This window comes from Aulonocara stuartgranti, assembly GCF_965226115.1.
Source record: "Aulonocara stuartgranti genome assembly, chromosome: 3".
In the NCBI taxonomy this organism is placed as follows: Eukaryota; Metazoa; Chordata; class Actinopteri; order Cichliformes; family Cichlidae; genus Aulonocara; species Aulonocara stuartgranti.
The window spans coordinates 76,924,720-76,947,609 of record NC_138941.1 but is presented as its reverse complement, the minus strand read 5'-3'; the positions used below and the strand labels follow the sequence as shown (position 1 = coordinate 76,947,609).

At 42.3% G+C, this 22,890-nt stretch overlaps 1 protein-coding gene and 1 long non-coding RNA gene across 2 annotated transcripts; one reads left to right on the top strand and one right to left on the bottom strand.

Moving 5' to 3' along the window:
* Positions 1–4,962: 4,962 nt before the first annotated feature.
* LOC309703512 (uncharacterized protein) lies at positions 4,963–16,027 on the bottom strand. Its single transcript, XM_082528399.1, has 10 exons — positions 15,919–16,027; positions 13,511–13,858; positions 11,687–11,800; positions 10,755–11,099; positions 9,796–10,134; positions 8,196–8,537; positions 7,788–8,123; positions 7,332–7,416; positions 6,907–6,970; positions 4,963–6,428 (listed from the first exon to the last, which is right to left on the bottom strand). The coding sequence occupies exons 1-9, from the start codon at positions 15,953–15,955 to the stop codon at positions 6,928–6,930; spliced, it is 1,989 nt and encodes a 662-aa protein (XP_082384525.1). The 5' UTR covers positions 15,956–16,027; the 3' UTR covers positions 4,963–6,428; positions 6,907–6,927.
* Positions 16,028–21,191: 5,164 nt separating this feature from the next.
* LOC309702080 lies at positions 21,192–22,319 on the top strand. Its single transcript, XR_014275366.1, has 3 exons — positions 21,192–21,487; positions 21,817–21,984; positions 22,306–22,319. It is a non-coding gene; the product is annotated as an uncharacterized lncRNA (long non-coding RNA).
* The last annotated feature ends 571 nt before the right edge of the window (positions 22,320–22,890 follow it).

Here is a 22,890-nt window from a genome sequence, read left to right as displayed (position 1 = left end):
ACATACATATTTTGTGAGTTTTTTTTACTCAGAAGTACCATTGCAGGTATTCTTTTGTGCATTGGCAACAAAAACTTAATTTGAGCCTGAGAGGGTTAAAAGCGAACTAAAAGAGGTTGAATCGGTGGTCAGCAGCATACGTGAGGAACACAAAGAAATAACAACCAAGATGGATTATTTAGAAAATCAATCAAGGAGGAACACAAGAAACACAGATTATCAGAGCTGTACTGACGAGAATAACTCAGTGATCCAGCGAAGATGCCTTATGAGCCCTCAGCTTTAATAGCAGCTTAGGAGTCCAGGTAATCAGGTAGATTCACAGCAGGTGCATGGGCCAAGGTGGGAGCCCAGAGAAGCTCCGCCCAGGCAGACAGATGAGAGACAGGAGAGGGAGAAGTGAGAGAGACAGACAAACTCAAAACAACATGTGGCCTGGAACCTAGGTCAACCAGGGAGACACAGAGACCATGACAGTTATTTCTTAGTTTATTCTAAACGCGGTTCTTCTGTGCCTAGATTTCTGGACTCATCCTTATCCCCCGATCCGTTTCCCTGGCAGCGTGGTGTGGAGTGGAGTGAGAATGCTGAAGATTATTATGAAAGAATCGAACGAGCGGAGCATGTTTGGACTCTTTTCCCTTTTTCCCTTGGATCATTAAAAGTCCCTGCCCCGTACACTGTTTAACCTTTCACGTGGTGTGTTTATAAATAAACGTGTGATTGCAGTTCTAGTTCAGCTGGTCATACTTGAGTCCGTTGCCGCCAGTGTGACAGGAACAACATTGTGGTGGATGGATTAATAGATGAAAAAGCAGAAACTTGGGAAGGATCAGAGGAGAAAGTCCGACACATGCTGAAGAACAAGCTGGGCCTGGACAATGGCAGCATTCAAATTGAACACGCTCAATTTGAATGCTGGCCATAAAAGGAAAATGGACGAGCCAGGCAGATTGTGATCAGACTAAACAGATTTAAAGATAGACAATTAGTCCTCTCATCTCATCTGCCAGAAAGCTGAAAGGTACCCGTCTTCACATCAATGAAAATGTTTCAGACTCCATCAGGAAGAGAGAAAAGAACTGTTAACACAGGTGAGAGCGGCCAGAGACATGGGTGATATTGCTATATTGAAATATGACAAATTAATTGTTAAACCGAGGTCCCAGAATGCCGGAATAAACACTTAGACTTCAGCAATGTTGTCATTTGTAGCTGTTAAGGCTGATCAGTCTGTAAATGTCCGACACTATACTTATTAATATCTGTAGTCTAAGACCCGAACTTATGGCATGCATTTTTAATTTCTCTTCGCTATTTGGGCTGATTGGGACCTGATGAATGTAAAAACAAAGAATTACGTGATTTTTTTTTGTTTGTTTCTGTCTGAGAAAAATGAGATCCACATATAAGGATATTCGCTTTAAATTTTGAAAGAACAGTCGCAGTATAATGTCCTCGTAAGTGGATATCAGGGCCTTGTAGAGTAACATTTAGTTTTTTGGTCTATACAACCCAAAATGTGATTTCTACATACGCCAGGTCCTAGGAGGTTAAATATAGGATTCAGGGAAGTCAGTCACTGCTGTCAACAAACTGTATAAGTGTGCTGACTATTTATGTGACACATTTAGATACTGCCATTGAAAATAATGAATTTTAAATAAATGGTTAAGTTGTATAAGAAAGACAGAAACAGATTTGGAGGGGGTGTAGCCCTGTACATTAATGACAATATGGAAAACAAGCTACGTATGGACTTAATGTTTGATGATCTGGAAATTGTGTGGGTTCAGTTCCGCCCGCTCTATGGCAGGTCTATATTAGTTGGAGGTAGAGTACACTGAGTCAACAGCCCAAAACTAAATCTTTCCATAGCTGGATCAGGATTAGAACAGCCCACTCAGATTAAATTACTTGGTTTTACCAATCCATTATTATTATTATTATTATTATAAATCACCACCTTGCATTGTCTCAGCACATCGACTCTGTTATTAAGAAAAATGGGACAGGGCATAGCTATGGCTAGGAGATGCTCATTTCATATTACTTCTTCAATTATAAAAGATGTCATTAATGCACTAATATTATCTCACCTGGAGTATTGTTCTGTCATTTGGTCAGCAGCTAAATAAGACAGATCTAAACAAACTTCAGTTAGTCCAGAATAAGGCAGCCAGATTAGTGTTAAGGTGTTCATATTATACAAATATTGATAAAATGCATAATAAACTTTCTTGGATTCCTGTACAAGCTAAATTATACTATGGCTTACTTGTATTTATAAAGAAAACCACTACTGTTAAACACTCCACAGACTCTGTTGTCCTGCTGGGAGACTTCAATGCTCACGTGGGTAACCACAGCGAGACCTGGAGGGGCATGATTGGGGGGAACGGCCTCCCTGATCTGAACCCGAGCGGTGTTATTGGACTTCTGTGCAAATCACATTTTGGCCATAACGAACACCCTGTTCGAACACAAGAGTGTCCATAAGTGCACGTGGCACCAGGACGCTCTAGGCCGCAGGTCGATGATCGAATTTGTAATCGTATCACCAGACCTGTGACCATATGTTCTGGACACTCGGGTAAAGAGAGGGGCTGAGCTGTCAACTGATCACCACCTGGTGGTGAGTTGGATCAGGTGGCGGGGGAGGACGTTGCACAGACCCGATGCACCTAAATGCGTAGTGAGGGTGTGCTGGGAACATCTAGCAGAGGCCCCAGTCCGCAAGATCTCCAACACACACCTCCGGCAGAGCTTCAACAGCATTCCGAGGGAGACTGGGGACATTGAGTCCGAATGGACCATGTGTCTCCATTGCCGAAGCTGCTGCATTGAGCTGCGGCCACAAGGTGGTTGGTGCCTGCCGTGGTGGTAATCCCCAAACCAAATGGTGGAAACCAGAGGTGAAGGGAGCCAGGGACTCCGGAGGCAGCCAACAGGTATTGACAGACCAAGCGGAATGCGGCTCGGGCAGTGGGAGGAGTTTGGAGAGGCCATGGAAAAAGACTTTCGGACTGCCTCGAAGAGATTCTGGCAAACCGTCAGGCGTCTCAGGAGGGGAAAGCGGTGCTCTACCTGCACTGTGTATAGTGCTGGCAGAACGCTGCTGACGTCGACTGAGAAAATTGTCAGGCGGTGGAAGGAATACTTCGAGGACCTCCTTAATCCCACTGACAAGTCTTCCGAAGAGGAAGCAGAGTCTGGGGATGAGGGGAATGACCCGCCAATTTCCGGGGGTGAGGTCACTGAGGCAGTTAAACAACTCATTGGTGGCAGAGCCCCTGGTGTTGATGTTGTCCACCCCGAGTTCCTGAAGGCTCTGGACATTGTAGGGCTGTCCTGGTTGACACGCCTCTACAATGTTGCGTGGAGATCCGGGGAAGTACCCCTGGACTGGCAGACCAGGGTGGTGGTCCCCATCCTTAAGAAGGGAGACCGAAGGGTGTGTTCCAACTACAGGGGGATCACACTCCTCAGCCTCCCTGGGAAAGTCTATGCCAGGGTGCTGGAAAGGAGAGTTCGTCCGCTAGTCGAACCTCGAATACAGGAGGAACAATGCGGTTTTCGTCCTGGTCGCGGAACACTGGACCAGCTCTTTATCCTCTCAAGGATACTTGAGGGTGCATGGGAGTTTGCCCAACCAGTCTACATGTGTTTTGTGGACTTGGAGAAGGCATTCGACCGTGTCCTTCGGGGTGTCCTGTGGGAGGTGTTGCGGGAGTATGGGGTGACTGGCCCATTGCTACGGGCCATTCGATCCCTATACAACCGTTGCAGGAGCTTGGTTCGCATTGCCGGCAATAAGTCGGACTCGTTCCCGGTGGGTGATGGGCTCCGCCAGGGCTGCCCTTTGTCACCGGTTCTGTTCAAAATTTTTATGGACAAATCTCATCTCTGCTTTTTGCGGATGATGTGGTTCTGTCAAGTGAAGGCCTCCAGCTCGCACTGGAATGGTTCGCAGCCGAGTGTGAAGCAGCAGGAATGAGGATCAGCACCTCCAAATCTGAGGCCATGGTTCTCAGCCGGAAAAGGGTGGAGTGCCCACTCCGGGTCGGGGATGAGTTCCTGCCCCAAGTGGAGGAGTTCAAGTATCTCAGGGCCTTGTTCGCGAGTGATGGGAGAAGGGAGCCGGAGATCAACTGATGGATTGGGGTTTCGGCTGCAGTGATGCGGACACTGCACCGGTCCGTCGTGATGAAGAGGGAGCTGAGTGTAAAAGCGAAGCTCTCAATTTACCGGTCGATCTACGTCCCTACCCTCACCTATGGCCACGAGCTGTGGGTAGTGACCGAAGGAACGAGATCACGGATACAGGCGGCAGAAATGAGCTTCCTCCGAAGGGTGGCTGGCCTCTCCCTTAGAGATAGGTTGAGAAGTTCGGATATCCAGGAGGGGCTCAGAGTAGAGCCGCTGCTCCTCCACATCGAAAGGAGCCAGCTGAGGTGGTTCGGGCATCTGACAAGGATGCCTCCTGGGCGCCTCTTGGGTGAGGTGTTCCGGGCATGTCCTACCGGGAGGAGGCCCTGGGGCAGACCCAGGACACCCTTGAGAAATTATATCTCTCCAGGAGGCCCCGGGGCAGACCCAGGACACCCTGGAGAGATTATATCTCTCGGCTGGCCTGGGAACGCCTTGGTGTTCCCCCGGATAAGCTGGAGGAGGTGGCTGGGGAGAGGGAGGTCTGGGCTTCTTTGCTTAGGCTCCTGCCCCCGCGACCCGGCCTCGGATAAAGCGGATGAAGATGGATGGATGGATGTATTTGATGGCTTTGGCCCCAGGAAGACTAGCAAACACTGTTGTGGAAGCTAATGGTTCCTTATAAATAAACAAATAAACATCACACCGGAACATGTCTGTAAGCAACACTCTGAAGGTCAACAAACGTTTGCTTGTTTTTACAAGCTGGAAAGCTAGCCTGACCCTTTTTTTTTTTTTTTAGCCAGTAGGTGGATGAGGGAAAGGGGAGCCAGAAGGAGGAGAGACTCGAGGCGGCTGCCGGTCCGAGTGTCAGGGGAACTCAACTTCAGGTAAGAAGTTATGACCTGCAGTCTATCTGGGTAAGATATAAACCAAGTTTAGGTGTAGTTTATTTTCGTTGTGTTGACTTTTTACAGTCAGTTACAATAACTCGCACTGTGTACTAGCAAGCATGATGGAGTTTCAATACAGCTGGGTGGGTGCTATGATGTTACTGATAGTGAACTTTTTTTATTCATAAGGTTAGTTAGTAGAGTTGCCAACCGTCCCATAAAAAAACGGAATCGTCCTGAGAAACTATTACGCGTTTCGTATTGAACTGAAAAGGAACAGTTTGTCCCGTACTTCAGCTAGAATATAAAAAAAAAGACACAAAGCTGGAGTTATTCTGTGTCTTTACGCTGTCAGCTGCTTCTTCTCTCATTCTCTCCCCCTCCCTCTCCTGTTGCTACTTCAATCATGAAACTGATCAATGATCAGCTGATCGGCTTTTCTGTCGCAAGTCCCGTCTCTCTTGCTTATGTCCCAATTTCCGCCAGAAACAGGTTTATCTTTTAGGTGACATGAATGAGTTGAAGGGAAGTCATGAACTGTTTCTGAGAGACAAATAACACCAGGAACCTTTTCTAAGTAGCTGACAGCTGGTAACTGTGCAGGGGCGGGTCTAGCAAAATTTTGCCAGGGTGCTGGGTAGGGCATTAACAGGGAGAGGGGGGCACAAATAATTACTTTTCTTTCTTATTCTCATTTAAAATGTCTAGTTTTTAATAAATAATTACCTGAATCTTACAACCAATGTTTTTATCTGATATAAAATGTATAGAAATCATACATATACTAACAAGACAGTGTACATCACTGTCACAACAGCATTTGTTTTCATTGAAAGGCTTTATGCCATTTCCTATAACACCTGGTCGGCCGGTCTCTAGTCAAAATGCCCTGGCTGATTTTTTTTGTCCCAGCCCAGCCCTGTCTAAAGGTGTGAGAGAAGAGTCAGTCAGAGATACGCACTGGATCACACATAGTCTACGTCTACATTTAACTACTGATTTTATCTACTGTTCTGATTTTATCTGTTTTGATTTTATATACTGTTTTGTTTGTTTGTTTGTTTGTTAATTAGTTAGTTTGCTTGTTTTAATCAATTTTAAATCCTGCTTCTTATTTGTTTTTGTTTCTAATGTCTCTGTAAAGCACTTTGAATCACCTTGTTGTTGAATTGTGCTATACAAATAAACTTGCCTTGCCTACGTCCACACAGTATTTTTTAAAACAGAGATTTTCGGTTTTATTTTAAAAAAAAAAATCCCGTCCACACGTGCAGTTTTGAAAAGAAATATATCCGTCCACATCTAAACACCAAAAATGTGAACGCTGCCAAGGACATGCCAAATCCTAGTGGTGTAGAAATTTGGGGCAATCAGAAGTGTAGAAGCCTGGGAGTGGAAAAAGTAAACAGGGTTTTATGCAAACCTTAAATACTTCTGTATGTATGTTCTGTATATATGTTACTTTTCAAGTGCCTTTATCATCTCAAATGTTAATAAACAAATTTGTGCATACACAATTTTTTTTTTTTTAAATTACATTTATTCCTAACCAGTGACCACATTAGGATTTAGGTTGTGAGAGTGTCTGTTTTGAATGAAGAAGTTCACTCTGCGCACACCTTTGATATTGTGTGAATAAATCTCAGTTTTCCTCATCCACACATAGACACAAAAGCATAGCTTTCAAAAATTTCCACCCTGGCATGAGTTTTTAAAAGTCTCAGTTTTCAGTGATTGAAAATGCCATTTACATGTGGATCTAGAAAAAGCTGTATTTTCAAAAATACCTGTGTACGTGGCCACAAATCTGCATGTAATTTGAATCAAACATTGCTGAGAGGGACGGATGTGCCTGATGACTTACCTGCCAGCTCTTCTCCTCCATTTAACTTGCTTCTTTAGTAGTGAGTGGAATAGATTCATGAATTCTGGTCAAGAGAAGACAGAACAGACAATCAGGAAGAAGCAAGCAAAAAGATCAACATATGTAACATTGCTATTTCCAGTTTGACACCAAGAACCAAATAATGAGTCACATGATTACACTTAGATATTTAATATAAATAAAACAAACTTGATCAGCAAAGAATTCAGTAAAGATTGAAAGAAGGATGAATGACGCTTTCAGTATTCAGGTTCTGATGTGAGTTGAGGTTTTAGCAAATATTGGATTTAAACCTGCAGGATTTGCGCTGAGTTAAAGATTCATTATAAATGTTCCAGCTCCAGTCTTTACATTTCACACCAACTTTACAACAGACAGCAACAACAAGAGGAAGAGGACTTTACACAGTGGAAGAAGGTCCATCAGTCATGGATTTTCTCTTCTTTCCGAAGCCTTGAAACTGCTCTGTAAAGCTTGCACCATGTTTTCCTGCAGAGGAAACAGACAACATTGATTCAGAGTCTCATTTAACTTGTCTTCAATCTCTGGTGCGAGTTATCAAGAATATTTGAAACATCAGAATCAGGACAGCAACCATTACTCAGTGATATCAAAGAAAACTATGGGAAGCTATTCCTCATTATAAACAAAGGAGAATTACAACGTTACACTGTAAAAGACAGCATTCAAATATTGTTTTGATTTATTATCAGTTTCAGGATAAGTCTATTATGTGAACCTATTTCTGACTCATCTGAGACTCAATAGAAATGGATGCCTGATGTTTTCACAGCAGTTCCTCCACTAAAGTAGCAGAAGCTGGAGGAAGCTGCATTTACTGACCTCTGTGATGCATTTACCTCTGAAAGTAAGCGTCACTCCTTTCTGTCTCAGGATGTCTTCACCCTGGGAGACTGTGCACATGTAGAAACCACTGTGGTTTTTTTGGAGATCTTTCAGGGTCAGACTGAGGTCTCCAGTCCTCAGTGGCTCTTCATTCATCTCTGTGCGACCTCTATAATCCTGTCCCTGTTCTTCTAGCAGGTTTTGGCCATCCTGATAGGTGTGGACTGTGACTTTGGTATCAGCACGCCTCCACTCGATTGTGACATCATCGGGTAGACCAGGAGTGGTTTTAAAGGGCAGCAGCACAGACTTCTTCCCCTTTGTTACTTCGACTATTTCCACCTGGTAGTCTGATAAAATACAACATGAGCTGTAAATACAGACAGATTATAAATTTACTGGCCTCAGATGAGTTTACTGACCTCTGATAGTGAGTATCACTACTTTCTGTTTCAGGATGGCTCCATCTTTTCTGTAGACGGTGCAGGTGTAGACTCCACTGTCAGTAAGTCGAGGGAAATTCAGGGTCAGACTGAGGTCTCCGGTTCTCAGTAGTTCTTCCTTCATCTCAGTGCGGCCTTGATAGTCCTGGTGTTGCTCTTCATGCTTTTTTTGGTGGTTCTCATGCATGAGGACCTTCACATCTTCAAGGTCTGAACGTCTCCACTCCACTCTGACGTCCTCAGGCAGGTCAGCTGTGGTTTTGAAGGGAAGCAGAACGCGCTTCACCCCCCGTGTCACCTCCACTGTCTGAAGCTCGTAGACTGAAGAAAGTAGGAGATACAGAAAGACACACGTTATATTCTGCAGTTGATATTCAAATCAGTTTAGTTTATTTGCTTCACAAGGAAAGTAAATCTACAATACCAAAAAAAAATAACTACACTGATCAGATAACCTCCTGTGAGCAACACATGTGAAGCAAAATGATCTTTTATAAGAAGAGACTTCCAATAGAAACAGGATCAAAGAGGTCTATTTATTGGGTGGTGAGGAGGTAGAGGAATAAGATCAGAGAGACCACACATAACAAACAGAACAAAGAACAAACTACAGCAGAGAGAAGACAAAGTTCAGGACATGAACTAGTGGTGCATCAACATACAAAGAGTGAAATAAATAACAAAGATTTTTCGTTTTGTATTCTCAATGTACTTCACAGAACAGACAAACAGAAAATGCCGATAATAGCAATAACCCATAATATAAACATGAATTGAATATTTATATGTGCAACAGTGCAGTGATTGGTGTTTGATATGAGAATATGTCTTGGAGGCCTGGAACACCTAAACTTACACTATCAGTCTAAAGTTTGGCCACACTTTCACATTTAATGGTTTTGTTTTATTAATTTCTACATTGTAGATGCTGAAGACATCAAATATATGAAGTAAGAAGTAGCCAAGAATTTCTTTTTAATACATAAATCTAAATATATCCCATATTTTGATACCTTATAATAGCCAACCTTTATTTTGTTGACCATGGCTTTCTCTCAATACATTATGTTACATAATACATTATGTTATGTTAATATGAGCTTTATGATCACATGAAATGGTTTTGACTCACAGCTATGCCTTGTCAGGGTTCATTTGTGGAATTATTAACTTATTAACTTATCTGCCTTATTAACCATCAGTTATGTTGTGCAAAGGTCAGGTTGGTACACAGCTGACAGCCCTATTTGACAACAGTTAGATTTCATATTATGGTAAGAACCAATCAGCTAAGCAAAGAGAAACGACAGTCCATCATTACTTTAAGAACTCATGGTCAGTCAGTCCGGAAAATTACTAAAACTTTAAATGTGTTCCTAAGTGCAGCTGCAAAAACCAGTTCAGTTTTCAGGCCCCTCTTCTATGGAACCAGCTTCCAGTTTGGATTCAGGAGACAAAAGCTATCTCGTCTAGTAAAGGCTAGACACTAGATTCATATTTTTCATACAGTCAATGGAGTCTAGAGAGTTGACAAAAGGAAATGACAACATACCACAGCCTCTCTGATGTGCTTACTGACCTCTGACACTGAGCACCACCACCTTCTGTTTCAGGACTTTTCCATGCGTGCAGACAGTACAGGTGTAGACTCCACTGTCAGTTAGTCGGAGGTCTTTCAGGGTCAGACTGAGGTCTCCGATTCTCAGCGCCTCTTTGTTCATCTCTGTGCGACCTCTGTAAATCTCGTCCTGTTCACCTAAAAGGTGCTGGCTGCCCTGAAACATGTGAACTTTTTTGTGTTTGGAGTCTGAGCGTCTCCACTCCACTGTGGCATCCTGAGAAAGGTCATCTTTGGTTTTAAAGGGCAGCAGGACAGACTTGTTCCATTCTGTCACCTCCACCGTCTCCATCTGGCTCTCTGAGAGGAGAACACAGTAGAACATGAGACAGACAGACATCAGTGAGGTGGATCCTCCATCATGTCCTCTGCTGTGTAACCAGCAGCTCCTGTTTTCAGTGTTTCTCTGACTTGGAGCTGATGTGTGTTGATGTGTGAGGCTGCACAAACAGCTGTGCCGCTGCGTTGCTTTATTTAGTCTTCTGGACTCATTCTGTCACACCTGCAGACACTTACAGTGTGAAACTTCTGAGCATTTGTGATTCCTGCAGCCTCATTTAGTGCTCCTGTATTCTTTAATAACGCACTTATAATTCTATGATAACACCATTTGTGTTGTTATATTGACAGTGGTAAATTTATTGATAACGTTTTTTGTCATGATTACATTGCCATGGAGACCTGACATAGTATGGCCACATGTTAAGATCTGTAGAAGAAGGAAGCAGTGTGGACATCTAATTCTCGAGTTAAAGAGCTGAGCTATCCCACATTTTTTTTTGTTTGTTTTTTTCATTCTGAGGTTTGTGCAGCCCTTAATCTGACTGGTTCACACCCCCTCATTCATGGGCCAATGTGTCAGCAGCGGTTTGTTCAGATTTGTGGAGAACCCAGAAGACAATCAAAGCTGTTCCACTCACCTCTGACAGTGAGAGACACCACTTTCTGAAGTAGGAGGCTTCCATCCTTGCTGCTGACGTTGCAGGTGTAGACTCCGGTGTCAGTAACGCGGGGCTCCTTTAGTTTCAGACTGAGGTCTTTATCTCTCAGTGGCTCTTCATTCATCTCTGTGCGGCCTTGGTACACCTCGTCCTGTTTGTCCGGCTGATTTTTTCCACTGTCATACACGTGAACCTGCATGTGTTTGGGGTCAGTGAGTCTCCACTCCACTGTGGCGTCCTGGGGAAGATCCTCTGTGGTCTTAAAGGGCAGCAGGACAGACTTCTGGTCTCCCTCCAACATCTCCACCATCAATACCTGACTGTCTGTGAGGAGACAGAGCAGAACATGAGATGTGCACACAAACCAACACATCAGTCTACCAGGACCTCAAAGAGCAGGTGTGTGATTGTTTCAGTGCTGAAGTCATGGAGGACAGAAAAAGAAGTATAACTGTATCTGCGCTATGATACAGTTATTCTTCTAGATTTTCATCTATCATCATCATCTATTATCATCTAGAATCTCAAGCGTTTCAAATTAGCATCAAGCCACAACTGTGCATATCTTAGACTGATGTAGAACTATGAACAATGTATCATTTAGTCACGTTCACATTAGCTAGCTTCTCCTGATCTGGTTCCAGCTTCCTCTGCAGGGAAATGAGTGCCCACAAAGCCCCGATGAGGAAATAATCATTCTTTTATTACTGCCTGTCCAGTGCTGCTTTATCGTACAATGTATATAATGTGTATAATGCACAACCCCGATCAAAATGATAATCATGATTATTTTCATAAGTATTGGGAATTCTTCATTAGATCCCTGCAAAAGTGAGTTTTGTTTGTTTGTTTGTTTTGTTTGTTTTTTTATTGCTGCTTTAAAGAACCAACAACAAACCAAACTACCATACCTGCTGGGCGTTTGATCCATTTATATCTATAACACATGACGATCCCACTGACAGCCAGGAGAGCCAAGATAGCCAGGACAACAAAGAGAGCCCAGAGCCAAGTCGGAGGCCGCTCTGTGATGAACAGAAGAAACCTGAACATGAAACATGATGAATTCACAGCAGATGACAAAAGTGTGGGCTGGCGGACTGTACAATCTACGGCTCAGAGATGTGCCATTCCTGATAAACTAGCAAGATGTCAGCAACCTATAAGTGAAAAGATGATAGGTTTTTACTAACCAGATACTTTATTAGCGTCCACTAAACTGCTGCCATGTGATTGGTTGATTAGATATTTTTGTTAAAGAACAGCTGAACAGGTGTGCCTAATAAAGTGGCACTGAGTGTATATGTGTTGAAGTCAGATTGCTCCCCCTGCTGGAGTCACTCGGACATCTGTTTTTCTTTCACACCATTACAGAGCCACTGTCACAGAGCCTTACTGGACACTTTATTAGGTACACCTTGCTGGTATCCTGTTCCTTTGCTTGTTAATGGCTCAGATGTGACATCATCACTCACATGCTGCACATTTATCATGTGACTCTTTTGTTCCAGCACATACCAAAGATGTTAGGATGCCTGGGTCGTTGACCCAGGGTTTTTGAGTTTATTATATTATTTATCATTTCTAGTCTTTGGTTTCAGAGTTATGTCTTATGGTTTATGTCTCTGTGTAATCCTTAGTTGCTATATCCTCGTGTCCAGTCAGTGTCTGTCTGCCCTGGTCCCATGTCTTTGTTCCCTCTGTTGCAGTGCCTGCATGTGAGTCTGTGTCTTTAGTTCAATTTGTGTTATGTTTCCTGTTTTATTTTGAAGGTCCTTGTCTGATGTTAATGTATCTGGTTTTGCTTCCGACCGACCGACCCTCATTTATGTTGTGTGTGTGTGTGTGTGTGTGCGCGCCAGCTGCCTGCTTATCTAAGTTTATTTGGATTTTTGTTACGTTTTGCCATCCAGCAATAAAAGCTAAGTTTTGAAGTACACTTTTGCCTGCCGTGAGTCTGCACTTTGGGTCCTATTCCTGCCTGCACACAGCCTTCACATGACAAAAGATGCTCTGTTGGACTGAGATCTGAGACTCTGTAAGCCCTCTGAGTGCAGCAAACTCATTGTTACTCATTTGTTATCCTGCAGGAAGCATCAGAGGACGGTACACTGAGGTCATTCTGGGATGGACACAGTCAGCAACAGTACTCATGGCTGTGGGGTTTAAACAATGTTCTGTTGGTATTTAAGAGGCCAAAGGTGTCTCAGGAAAAGCAGTACACCATCACACCTGAGCCTTTGGTACAAGTCAGTATGGATCCATGCTTTCATGATGTTTTCACCAAACTGTGACTCTACCATCTGAATGTTGCAGCAGAAACCAGTAAACATGTGTCAACCTTCTGTTGTCCAGTGAGTCTGTGCTCTGGTCTAACCTGATTGGTGTGGATAAGTGTGGTGTGCTGTGTTTCTGTGTTTCAGACCTCTGTAAACTTTCATTGCCACATTTAAAGTCACTGAAATCATCGTTTCTTCTCCATTATGTTGGTTAGTTTGAACTTCTGCAGGTTGTTTTAAGTGCAGTAAGTTGGTGTCATGACATTGATCTAAATATCTAATCAGCCAATGAGCAGCTTACAAGTGTACCTAATGAAGTGCCCAGGAACCTTTAGTCAGTGTTTTGGAATGTGTATTATTAGTCAGTCATGATTTGTGAGCTCAGAGCAACAACATCTCAGACAGACAATATTTTAAAGGCATCATACTGAGTACTGACTGATTTCACACACTGACCTTTGACCTTCAGTTGCACATGGGTCTTGCTCTGATCTTGTCCATATTTGCGGACGATGCAGGTGTAGGTCCCACCATCAGAGACTGTAGGGTTCCTCAGGGTGAGGCTGAGGTCTCCAGTCTGCAGGGCGTCGGCTTTCAGCGATGTTCGGTTGGTGTAACGTTGGTTCTGATCGTTCAGAATATCATCTCCGCTCTGCACACGCATGTGGACTGTTGGGATCTTGAACTCATCACGGTCCCAGACCACTGCTGTGGAGCTACTGGAAGCATTAACAGGTACCTGACAGGGCAGCAGGACAGACTCCTCCCCTTCATACACCTCCACCCCTGAGGCATGATGGGAAACTGAGGAGAGAAACAGAATCCCGTCATTCAGTCTGTCCACAGGGTGGGTCACATGTCGGGATGAGTTCTAACAAGAGGTTTTAAATTAGTACCAGTAATGACGACAGTGTGTAACACTAGAAACCTTTGAAAACATATTGAAGCTCATCAGGAGCCTCCATCAGCGCTCAAAGGTATAAATAGGTGCCAAAGAAACATCTGCTCCATGCAGACAAGTTTTAATGGAAGACCTTCATGTTTGAGCAGGAAGATGCTACTCCAGCAGCAGCTGGAACCCTCCATCAAAGCAGAACAGGTTCTGTTCTCTGCTCACAGACTTATGTCAGAGGATCCAGTACTACCTAACTTACGGTTCCACTCAAATCTGTCAGAATCTGTTTTCGTACGACTTTAGAAACCTATAAAGCCGCAGCGCTTGATGGTTTGTAGGAGCATTACGGCTAACATAGTCAAGAGCCTCATGAAGTAATCTGAGTCCTAAACTCTCTCCTCTTCAGGTCCCAAAGTCAAATGATCACTGCAGCATCACTGAGAGTTAAAAACTGTCTAAATTCTTTCATCTTCAATAAAATGATCAGTGTTGCCGCTTTACCAGGTGTAACAATTAAGTTTAACATCCAGGCATCCACGAAAACTGAATTTATTAAGTTTAACGGCATTATCGGGAAGTTAGCTCGCTAGTTTCAACCTAAACATAACACACCATGTTCTGACTGAGAGATTTCTGAGAAAATTAAAACCTACAGCTCTGTTATCACTTCCAACATTCCAAGACAGAAAACTAAACAGCAGTGAAGTTGGACTAGGTGATATATAATGATGTGCTATGTGAGAACTAGCCACACAGCTAGCAGTTAGCAAAACATTAGCACAGTGACGCTGGAGGATGAACGCTAATATTTTTCCACTCGATAAAAGTTAACAGTATGCTGAAAAAGGGCCAAACTTCATGCAGAAGAACAACTGAGATAATCCATCCATAATACGAGGTTAGTCATGAATATACAGCAACAACATAGGAATAGAGCAGCTGAGAAAGAATTCAGCATTAATGAATCAATTGTATGGAAGTGGAGGAAGCAAGAAGAATGAATTCTGTAAAGATTGGCTTATCTGACTTTTTTGCTTTGCTTAATGTACCTTATAATTATTTATTTATAATTATTTATTTACAAATATCAGCATTGTTATCAACATGATACATATGAATACAAATTATGTATGAACAAACATGATTTACTGACTTCTTTAAGTTTCTTGAAACGTTTCATCCGAGAAGGTTCTTCTAAGAAGAAATGGTAGTGAGTCCCAGATTCTAAGCCCTATGGGAGTGTCCCCAAGAGGGTCACGAACCCCCTGTTGATCCTCTACCTAATCACACAGCCCAAGGTGCAGTAATGGGTGTAGGTCGCAATCAGCTAAGGTTTCAGGTGAACCCACTGTCAGACCTTGCCCCACCCTACCATGTGACTTACTGAGATGAAATGACCTAAGAGCAGAGAAGACAGTTTGAAAGAGGAGTAATAGAAGGGGTGGAAGAACCCACAGCCATTTGCACACATTGGCTCATGAGATGCGACTCCAGAAATGAAGAAGCTTCTCAGATGAAACGTTTCCAAGAAACTTAATGAAGTCCAGACTAGCGAGCGAAACGACTTTTAGAGCCTGATCTTTGAAATGGGAGCTCATTGGGAGCTGTGTTTTGGTTTTTTTTTTTCTCTTACCCTCTCTCTCTTTTTTTCCTGCTTCACGCAGGTAAGCATTGTGTTTGCGCTGAGCAGGGCGGGGGGATAAAACGTAGTCAGTTGAGTGTGATATTAATGAAGGTGCCAGTGTGTCTACTGTAACTGTTGCTGCTGCTGCATCTACAACATCATGTAATATGCCACCGCAGGGACCTAAACCAACCCAGATCTCTATTAGACAGTTTTTGCAGACATCTATACGGAAGTCCAACCGACGACAACATTTACGCACGCGTCGGCTGATGGAAGCGATATTAATGGAAACATACCTGTGTGTCTGACGGCTCAAAAAATAGACAGGTTCAAAGTTCTTACCGTGCACGAGCAGCAGGAAGGGCACGAAGCTCTTCATCCTCCTGTGACAGAGACTATAACCTAGTTCCAACTCAGCTCCACTCGATACAAACTAGCAAATGGCTTTAACTTTCCAGGTGTGACGACAAGTTTTACTTTCGGTTTCAACCTTCAAAATAAAAGCTTACAGAGAAGTGTTCAGAGATTTTATTTATTCCATTAGAGGGGAAAGTTCTGCAGTGACAGCAGGAACTCAGTAAGAGCTTTTTTTTTCTTCTCTCTGTCATTCTTTGATGCGATGACGTGGGTGACTCACCAGTTGCAGACCAGCTGGGGTTTTTTCCGCTCTGGTATTTTATTGTGAAAAACTTTGTGATCTCTGTCTATAAAGGTGCTTTAGAAATAAACTTTACCTAAAGTTACTACTTTATGAATGACTGGGTCAAATGACATGACAGGTGTGCTCCATGTACGGGCAAATGTAAAGAAGGTTTGCTGGCTTTCATTTATAATGTTTTACATGTCAGGATAAAAACGATAATCTGATTCCAGCTTCTGAAATGATTTAACACAACCTCAGCACGACACATTACACTGTGTCATTAACAAAACTAAACAAGACTACATCCTTACTGCTTCCATGGGTATAACAGGGTCAGTTTGAGAAAGACTAGTGTAGATGACAGGGATCCTCCTCATTAGTTTGATGTTTTTACTAGTCAGTACCAAATAAAAAGACGTGTGTAATGAGAGGAAGATATGGCTGAGTGGTGATAGCATGGAGGCTGTGGGCAGCTACAGACGGTGAGTCTACCTGCAGAGGCAGCGTCATAAATATGCAATATAACTGGTATGTTGCTGCTCGTTATGTACTTACACGGTGCAAAAATGCAAGGCAAAAATATTCTCCCTTTCAGGGTCAGCAGTTGCCAGGCAACAAGAGACACAGCTGACTAACCAGTAAACCAAGAAAATCCAGTTTCAAAATGTTAGTTCTGCTAGATCATTTCAATTTATTTTAGCTGTGAATTTAGGCACCTGAGCTTCCAGGTGAAGGGGCAAGTGGAAATGTGGTCCCTAATCTTAAATTGCACAGAGTCAGTGACAATCCAAAAAAGGAAGCAGGAAGCAAGGGCAAGGTGGGAGATTTCAAAGGATGAGGAGAGGAAGGTCAGAGATGCACAGCTCCCACTGCCAATCAGGATCTCACCTGGACAGCAACATGTGACAACTCCGTCACTCCCAACCAGCTTTTTGTATAAAGCAAACTGAGGCGACTGTTCTTTGATTTGGTGCTGTATAAATACAGTTGTATTGAACAGGAGACAATCAGGGTTCCTTAGGAACACTCAGGTGATCTGTGTGTCACATCTGTTTTCCAGCACAGAACAGTTTCACACAGAATGACCAAAGAGAACAAATGTGATATAGAAGAGAGGATCAGCATGGGGAAATGTAGTCCGTCAATCAGACCAAGTGTGTCCTCAGCTTCCTTTTCAGACACAAACATCATTGATGTCAGCTCTCAGCTGGTCACCTGTGACTTTCATTAACACACCTGTGTGGCAACGTTACCTGGATCAGCTGGCTGGCTCGTGGAGTTTAATAAACTCAGCCATCTGCTCGTGCTATCTAAAATATAACAGGTCACTGGCGTATATTCTCCATCATCTCACACTTCTGTTTAATCAGTTTTCTGTTTGACGTTTATTCAGCTGTGTAAAAACTATAACTTTAATTTCAGCCAAACCGATTTACTCACGAACAAATAAAACACTGAAAAAAGCCAAACAATAACATTTTTAAATTAAGTAAGTGACTTATATATCATGTTTAACCTGAGCAGCAAAAGACTGCGGGGGATCTGAAAACGATGTGCCGGGAGTTTTCTGTTCTCGCCAGCTCTAATGACCCTCAACCTCCCGGCTAGCTATTGAGCAGGTGGGTAACAGACGTCTCCAAAAACGTCTGAGCACTTTTGCAAATATGTGATGTCTTGATAAACCGAGCAGATACAGTGGCTTGCAAAAGTATTCGGCCCCCTTGAACTTTCCCACATTTTGTCACATTACAGCCACAAACATGAATCAATTTTATTGTAATTCCACGTGAAAGACCAACACAAAGTGGTGAACACTTGAGAAGTGGAACCAAAATCATACATGATTCCAAACATTTTTTACAAATAAATAACTGCACAGTGGGGTGTGCATAATTATTCAGCCCCCTGAGTCAATACTTTGTAGAACCACCTTTTGCTGCAGTTCCAGCTGCCAGTCTTTTAGGGTCAGTCTCTACCAGCTTTGCACAGCTAGAGACTGAACACAGATAAACACTTGAGCCCGAGTGCCCCCAGTACTGTGGGTGTTTGGGCTTAACTGGTCAGGGCGAAATTTTGGGGGGCCAAGGGAGTCTGAACAGAGTGTCCCAGACATACCTAATAAATAGACTCAATAGGCTGCTAATTGCTAGCTAATATTAATCCAGCAAAGTTACGGAGTGAGCTGTTTTTCTTTCTCTATCTTTTTTCAGAAAAAGGAGCAGGTGAGAGATGAGGTCAGATGTGGATAAAGTGTGGGAGAAGATCCAGTCGTGTGACTGCAGGACTGGCTACTTCATTTCTTAGAAGAAAAAAGTCATAATAATACTTGTTTTTATTGCGCTATAAAACTGTATTGCCCGCTTACAGGGCGATCATTTTGTGAAGCAAACCACTGGCTCACACTGGGGTCCAGCACACTGTAACTGCTTAATTTCAACTGCTGAAGCAAATTAAATCTTTGAAAAGTTCTCATGTACTTCCTTAAAAAAAGAAAACGAACACTAACATAACAAATGTGCACTGCTGTATTTGCAAATGACCGACTGGCAATACAGGCCACTGTTATATTTTGTGAAAAGATAGAAGGCAGAACCTGCCAATCGAGTGGTGGAAAAGTGGGCTGCTGTATTTTTTGAAGGGCAGTTAGGGAAGAGAGAACCTGGCATCTTGGTGCCAAAAGTTTGCTGTGCTAGAGGGGTTCGTGTCTGCTTTTTGCTGCAGACAAACTGCCAACTTGTTGGTGGTATAGCTTGCTGCTACATTTGCAAATGAGGGAAGAAAACCTGGCATCCTAGTGCCATAAGCTTACTGCTGCATTTTGTGAAAGAGGGATAGAGGGAAGGGAAACTGGCAACTTGGTGGTAGAAAAGCCTACTCATGCATTTGTCAGAGAGTCAGAGATGTGAATGTGGTATCCCAGTGCCAAATGGGTTTGTTACTGATTTGCAATAATAGATGTGTCATGGTGTGGGTGGGTACCTGTAGGTTTCCAAGAGTGGCCCTCCTTTGGGTGGAGATCGGTTGCTCCTTCCTGGCTGACCACCTATGCACTGTAAACCCCAACAGTCCACCTGACTTATAAAGTTTGTGGATACAACAATTGAAATGCGTCACAAAGTTGAAACAACTTAAAACTTTTCTGTTCTCTTAACGATTCAAACAGTTATAATTGTACATGGCTTAGAAGTTAAGAGTAAATACTGCTTTCTTAATTATGATTTTTGAGTAAATGTTTTTTTTCCGAGCTCCGCATGTGGACGTCATGACGTCTTCTCTCTAACCTGAACGACGTTGACAGAAAATTCTGTTCAATATGGCTGACCTTCTCGAGCGACCGGAGAGGATATTTGGAGAAACTTGTAAGTAAAACGGAACCTTCGTTATGTTTATTTTTTCCGTAAAAAAGCAAGTATATTAATATGTTGCAGCCATTAACTTGTTTTTGAATGCGCCGTTGTGTTAAACAGCACAGACCCAGGTAGTGAATTGTTGTTCGCTGTTGTTCGCGCTCTTTTTCAAACCGATGATATCATCAGTTTTACAGTTTTAACCGATTAAAACACAGTTTTAATAAGAATTGCACATAAAGAAAGTGTCTTAGTGATATTTTAACGACCCATTGCCAACGCAAGAAAGTTGGTGTTTTTACAACAGCAGCCTCATTATTTGGCCGGGTTTTTTTCTTCTTCTCATTAGCATCATTCAAAAGTGACTTAGCTAGCAGTGGCAACTTAACTCTTAAGCAGAAGCCTGTAAAAGAAGTAGTTTGTAAGTAGAAGTTCTTTGTAATATTACAAGTATCTCACTGATGTATTATGTACTATTGCATAACAATGTGTCTTTGCAAAGATTTATCCCGCAGTTTGGCTTGGTTTTTTAAAATAACTGCAGTGTAAATTCATATGTATTCTGTGCTTTTTTTTTTTTCTTTTTTTTTTTCCAACTTAACAGAATTTATACATGGTGAGACAATGTTGATTATATGGTTAAACTTAAAACTAAAAGAGGGTTACTGTTTACCATGACTAAATGGAATGATGGCCTGTGACTTTGTAACATCTGAAATTCTTACCTATGTTTTGGACTGTTGGATGATCGGCCATAGAATTCAAGACTGCACTCAAAGTAAACAGCAGTAATTGTAAGTTTTTTTTTACCATGCTAAGTGTTTATTTTGTCATGAAATGTACAGTGTACTTTTGAAATTTTTGAAAGCTGTAATGATGGCTGAGTATATAATTATCACTGACCATAATAAGGTTAATGGTATGATGTACAGTGTTTTTATATATGAGACGATTCATTTTTTAAAAAATCATCTCCATTCCTTGTTTTATTCATAGGATGATGGCAGTATCCCAAAAGTTCCTGCTGAGAGTTCACCTCACCACAGATGTTGTTGTGAAGGTTTCTCTAACTAAGCGGCCTGAGTCGGTGGAAGAACTAATCACCATACTCCGTGAGAAGCTCAACCCAAGGCTGGACTTTGAGTTTACCTTACAATACGAAGACCCCGACTTTGATGGGCAACTTACCTGCCTACTGGATATTCAAGAGTTGCCGGAGAAGGGCACACTAAAAGTAGTGAGATCTGAAAGTGATGTCAGTTCTTGTGCAAGTTCTGATACAGACATCCTTCCTCATGTGCCTTTAGCTCAGCGTCTGAAGTGTTGGCCTGACACTTTCCCAGTACCTACCTTTTCTTACGAAGTTGAACATCTCCTTGAGGAGGGAAATAGAGCCTTTGAGATGTCTGGAAAACACTCGAGCCCAAAAGCACAACATCTTGGAGACCATGGCTTCAGCGATGCACATCTTCAAAGCCTATCCGAGTGATGGAGATGTCGGTTTGGCAGCAGAAGCTCTTGTTACCACTCATCCATGTCTTAAAGAGCCTGGAAGTAGGAATTCAAGATGGGAAATTATCGCACCAAGCTAGCCAGATCTGGATGTGTGGAGGTGTCTTTCAACGCTGGCAGGAGGAGTGTTAACAACCCTGAAGGAGAGCATCCCCACTCAAACATAAAAAGAGCCAGAAGAGCTGAGGTGAACTACCTCCCAAACTTTCCAAGAGGAGAAGATCAGGTCAGTTTGGAGGATATGAGAGTCCAGATAAAAAATGAGGTTGAGAAGACTGAGCCCAACAAAGTAATGATTGAAAAACTGATGCAGACTACCTTCGCACTTCGTCGCCATGAAATTGTTCAAGACAACCCAATGGTAAAGAACTTCTTAGAGAAATGGCCTGCTCTGCGATTTGACTCTCAGGTATCTGTGCTTTGATTTTTTTTTTTCTTCTTCAGTTTAACATGAAACAATGCAAGTTCAGCAGATCTCTTCAGATTCAGATAATAAATAAATAACACATAAATAAATAATAGATAACAAACAAAAATATATTTCAGCTTTGTGATACACTTGTGCTTGTGGTTCGGGTCCAATTTAAAAAAAAAGAAAAAAAGAAAAAAAGAAAACTTCATAGGACATCTATAAAACAAGGTTAGACAGAAGTTGGGCAATTCCTCTTTAATGATAAGATGTAAATTAGGTCAGTAATTTGGCTTCATGTTGGATGTTTTTGTCCTGTTTTATTTTAGATTTGTGCGGAGTTCCACCAAGTCACAAACATTAACCTGCGGAACCAGTTCTACGCTGAACTTGACAGACACACACCACGACTTATGGCTCTATACAGACAGAAGGCTGCACGGACTGGCAAGATATCAGAGGCTCTGCGAACCATCCTCAATCATTATGATCTTCAGGTGAATATTGATAATGATAAAATTAACACAAATTAAAAGTTTCACTGATAAAAACTCAATTTTTCCTTGCTTTGAACATTTGTGTTTTATACAGATTACAGCTCTGATCTGGTATGTTACTTTAAAATACTGTGTAGGATTTTTGTCAAATGAGTAAGATACAGACTCTTTGTCATAAGAGACAGAAAGGTTGTGTCTTAAAAGAAATGTCTCCAAAATTATGTAGAGTCACATGTCATGCAGTTTCATAAACATGTATTCTCCCCAAAGAATGACACCTGAAAACTTTGCGTTAAATGAACTTTTCTTTTCCCGTTTTAGGAGGCGCCTGATATCAACGTGAAATGCACTGCAGTGCTTCGTGCCCTTCCTGTATACCTGCGGGAGGAGGACCCAGAATTCTTTTAGACATGTAATGTAAGTGTATTTTTGCATCACTTAAATTCTGCCAGTGAGATAAAACACCATGGATTTTTTTAAATACAATTTAATACCCTAGCAGCTACCAAATTGTACAAGCAAAATACCCTCTCTTTAGAAAACCCTCACACACACACACAGGGTCAGGAGCAGGGCACAGGTGTATCACAGCACTTCGGCTACGCTGCAGGTGGCCCCAAAAACAAGGCTGAAGTCAAGATTTAGTTTCTTTTTGAGATAAAGTCATAAGTCATTTTTTTTTAGAAAAATAACAAACATACTAATTATGTAATGCAAGAAGCTAACGCATTAATGTACATTTTTCAAAAAAGTAGAGTACCCTAACCCGTTACAAAGTAACCCACTACACTGCTGAATTTTTTGCTAGATTACAGGTCTTGCTTGTCACATTCTCTCAAACCAACCTTACTTATTGATACTGTGTCTATTCCAGGCGGACACATTGGATGAGTCGACCCTCATTGA

What these genes read in the sequence shown, in the direction of transcription:
- LOC309703512 (XM_082528399.1), bottom strand. Translation starts at nt 15,955, where the DNA reads ATGAAGAGCTTCGTGCCCTTCCTGCTGCTCGTGCACG. An exon ending in ATGGATCAAACGCCCAGCAG is followed by an intron (nt 11,100 to 11,686) that starts GTATGGTAGTTT and finishes GTCTCCTCACAG; the next exon opens with ACAGTCAGGTATTGATGGTG. An exon ending in GATGGACCTTCTTCCACTGT is followed by an intron (nt 6,971 to 7,331) that starts GTAAAGTCCTCT and finishes TCTCTTGACCAG; the next exon opens with AATTCATGAATCTATTCCAC.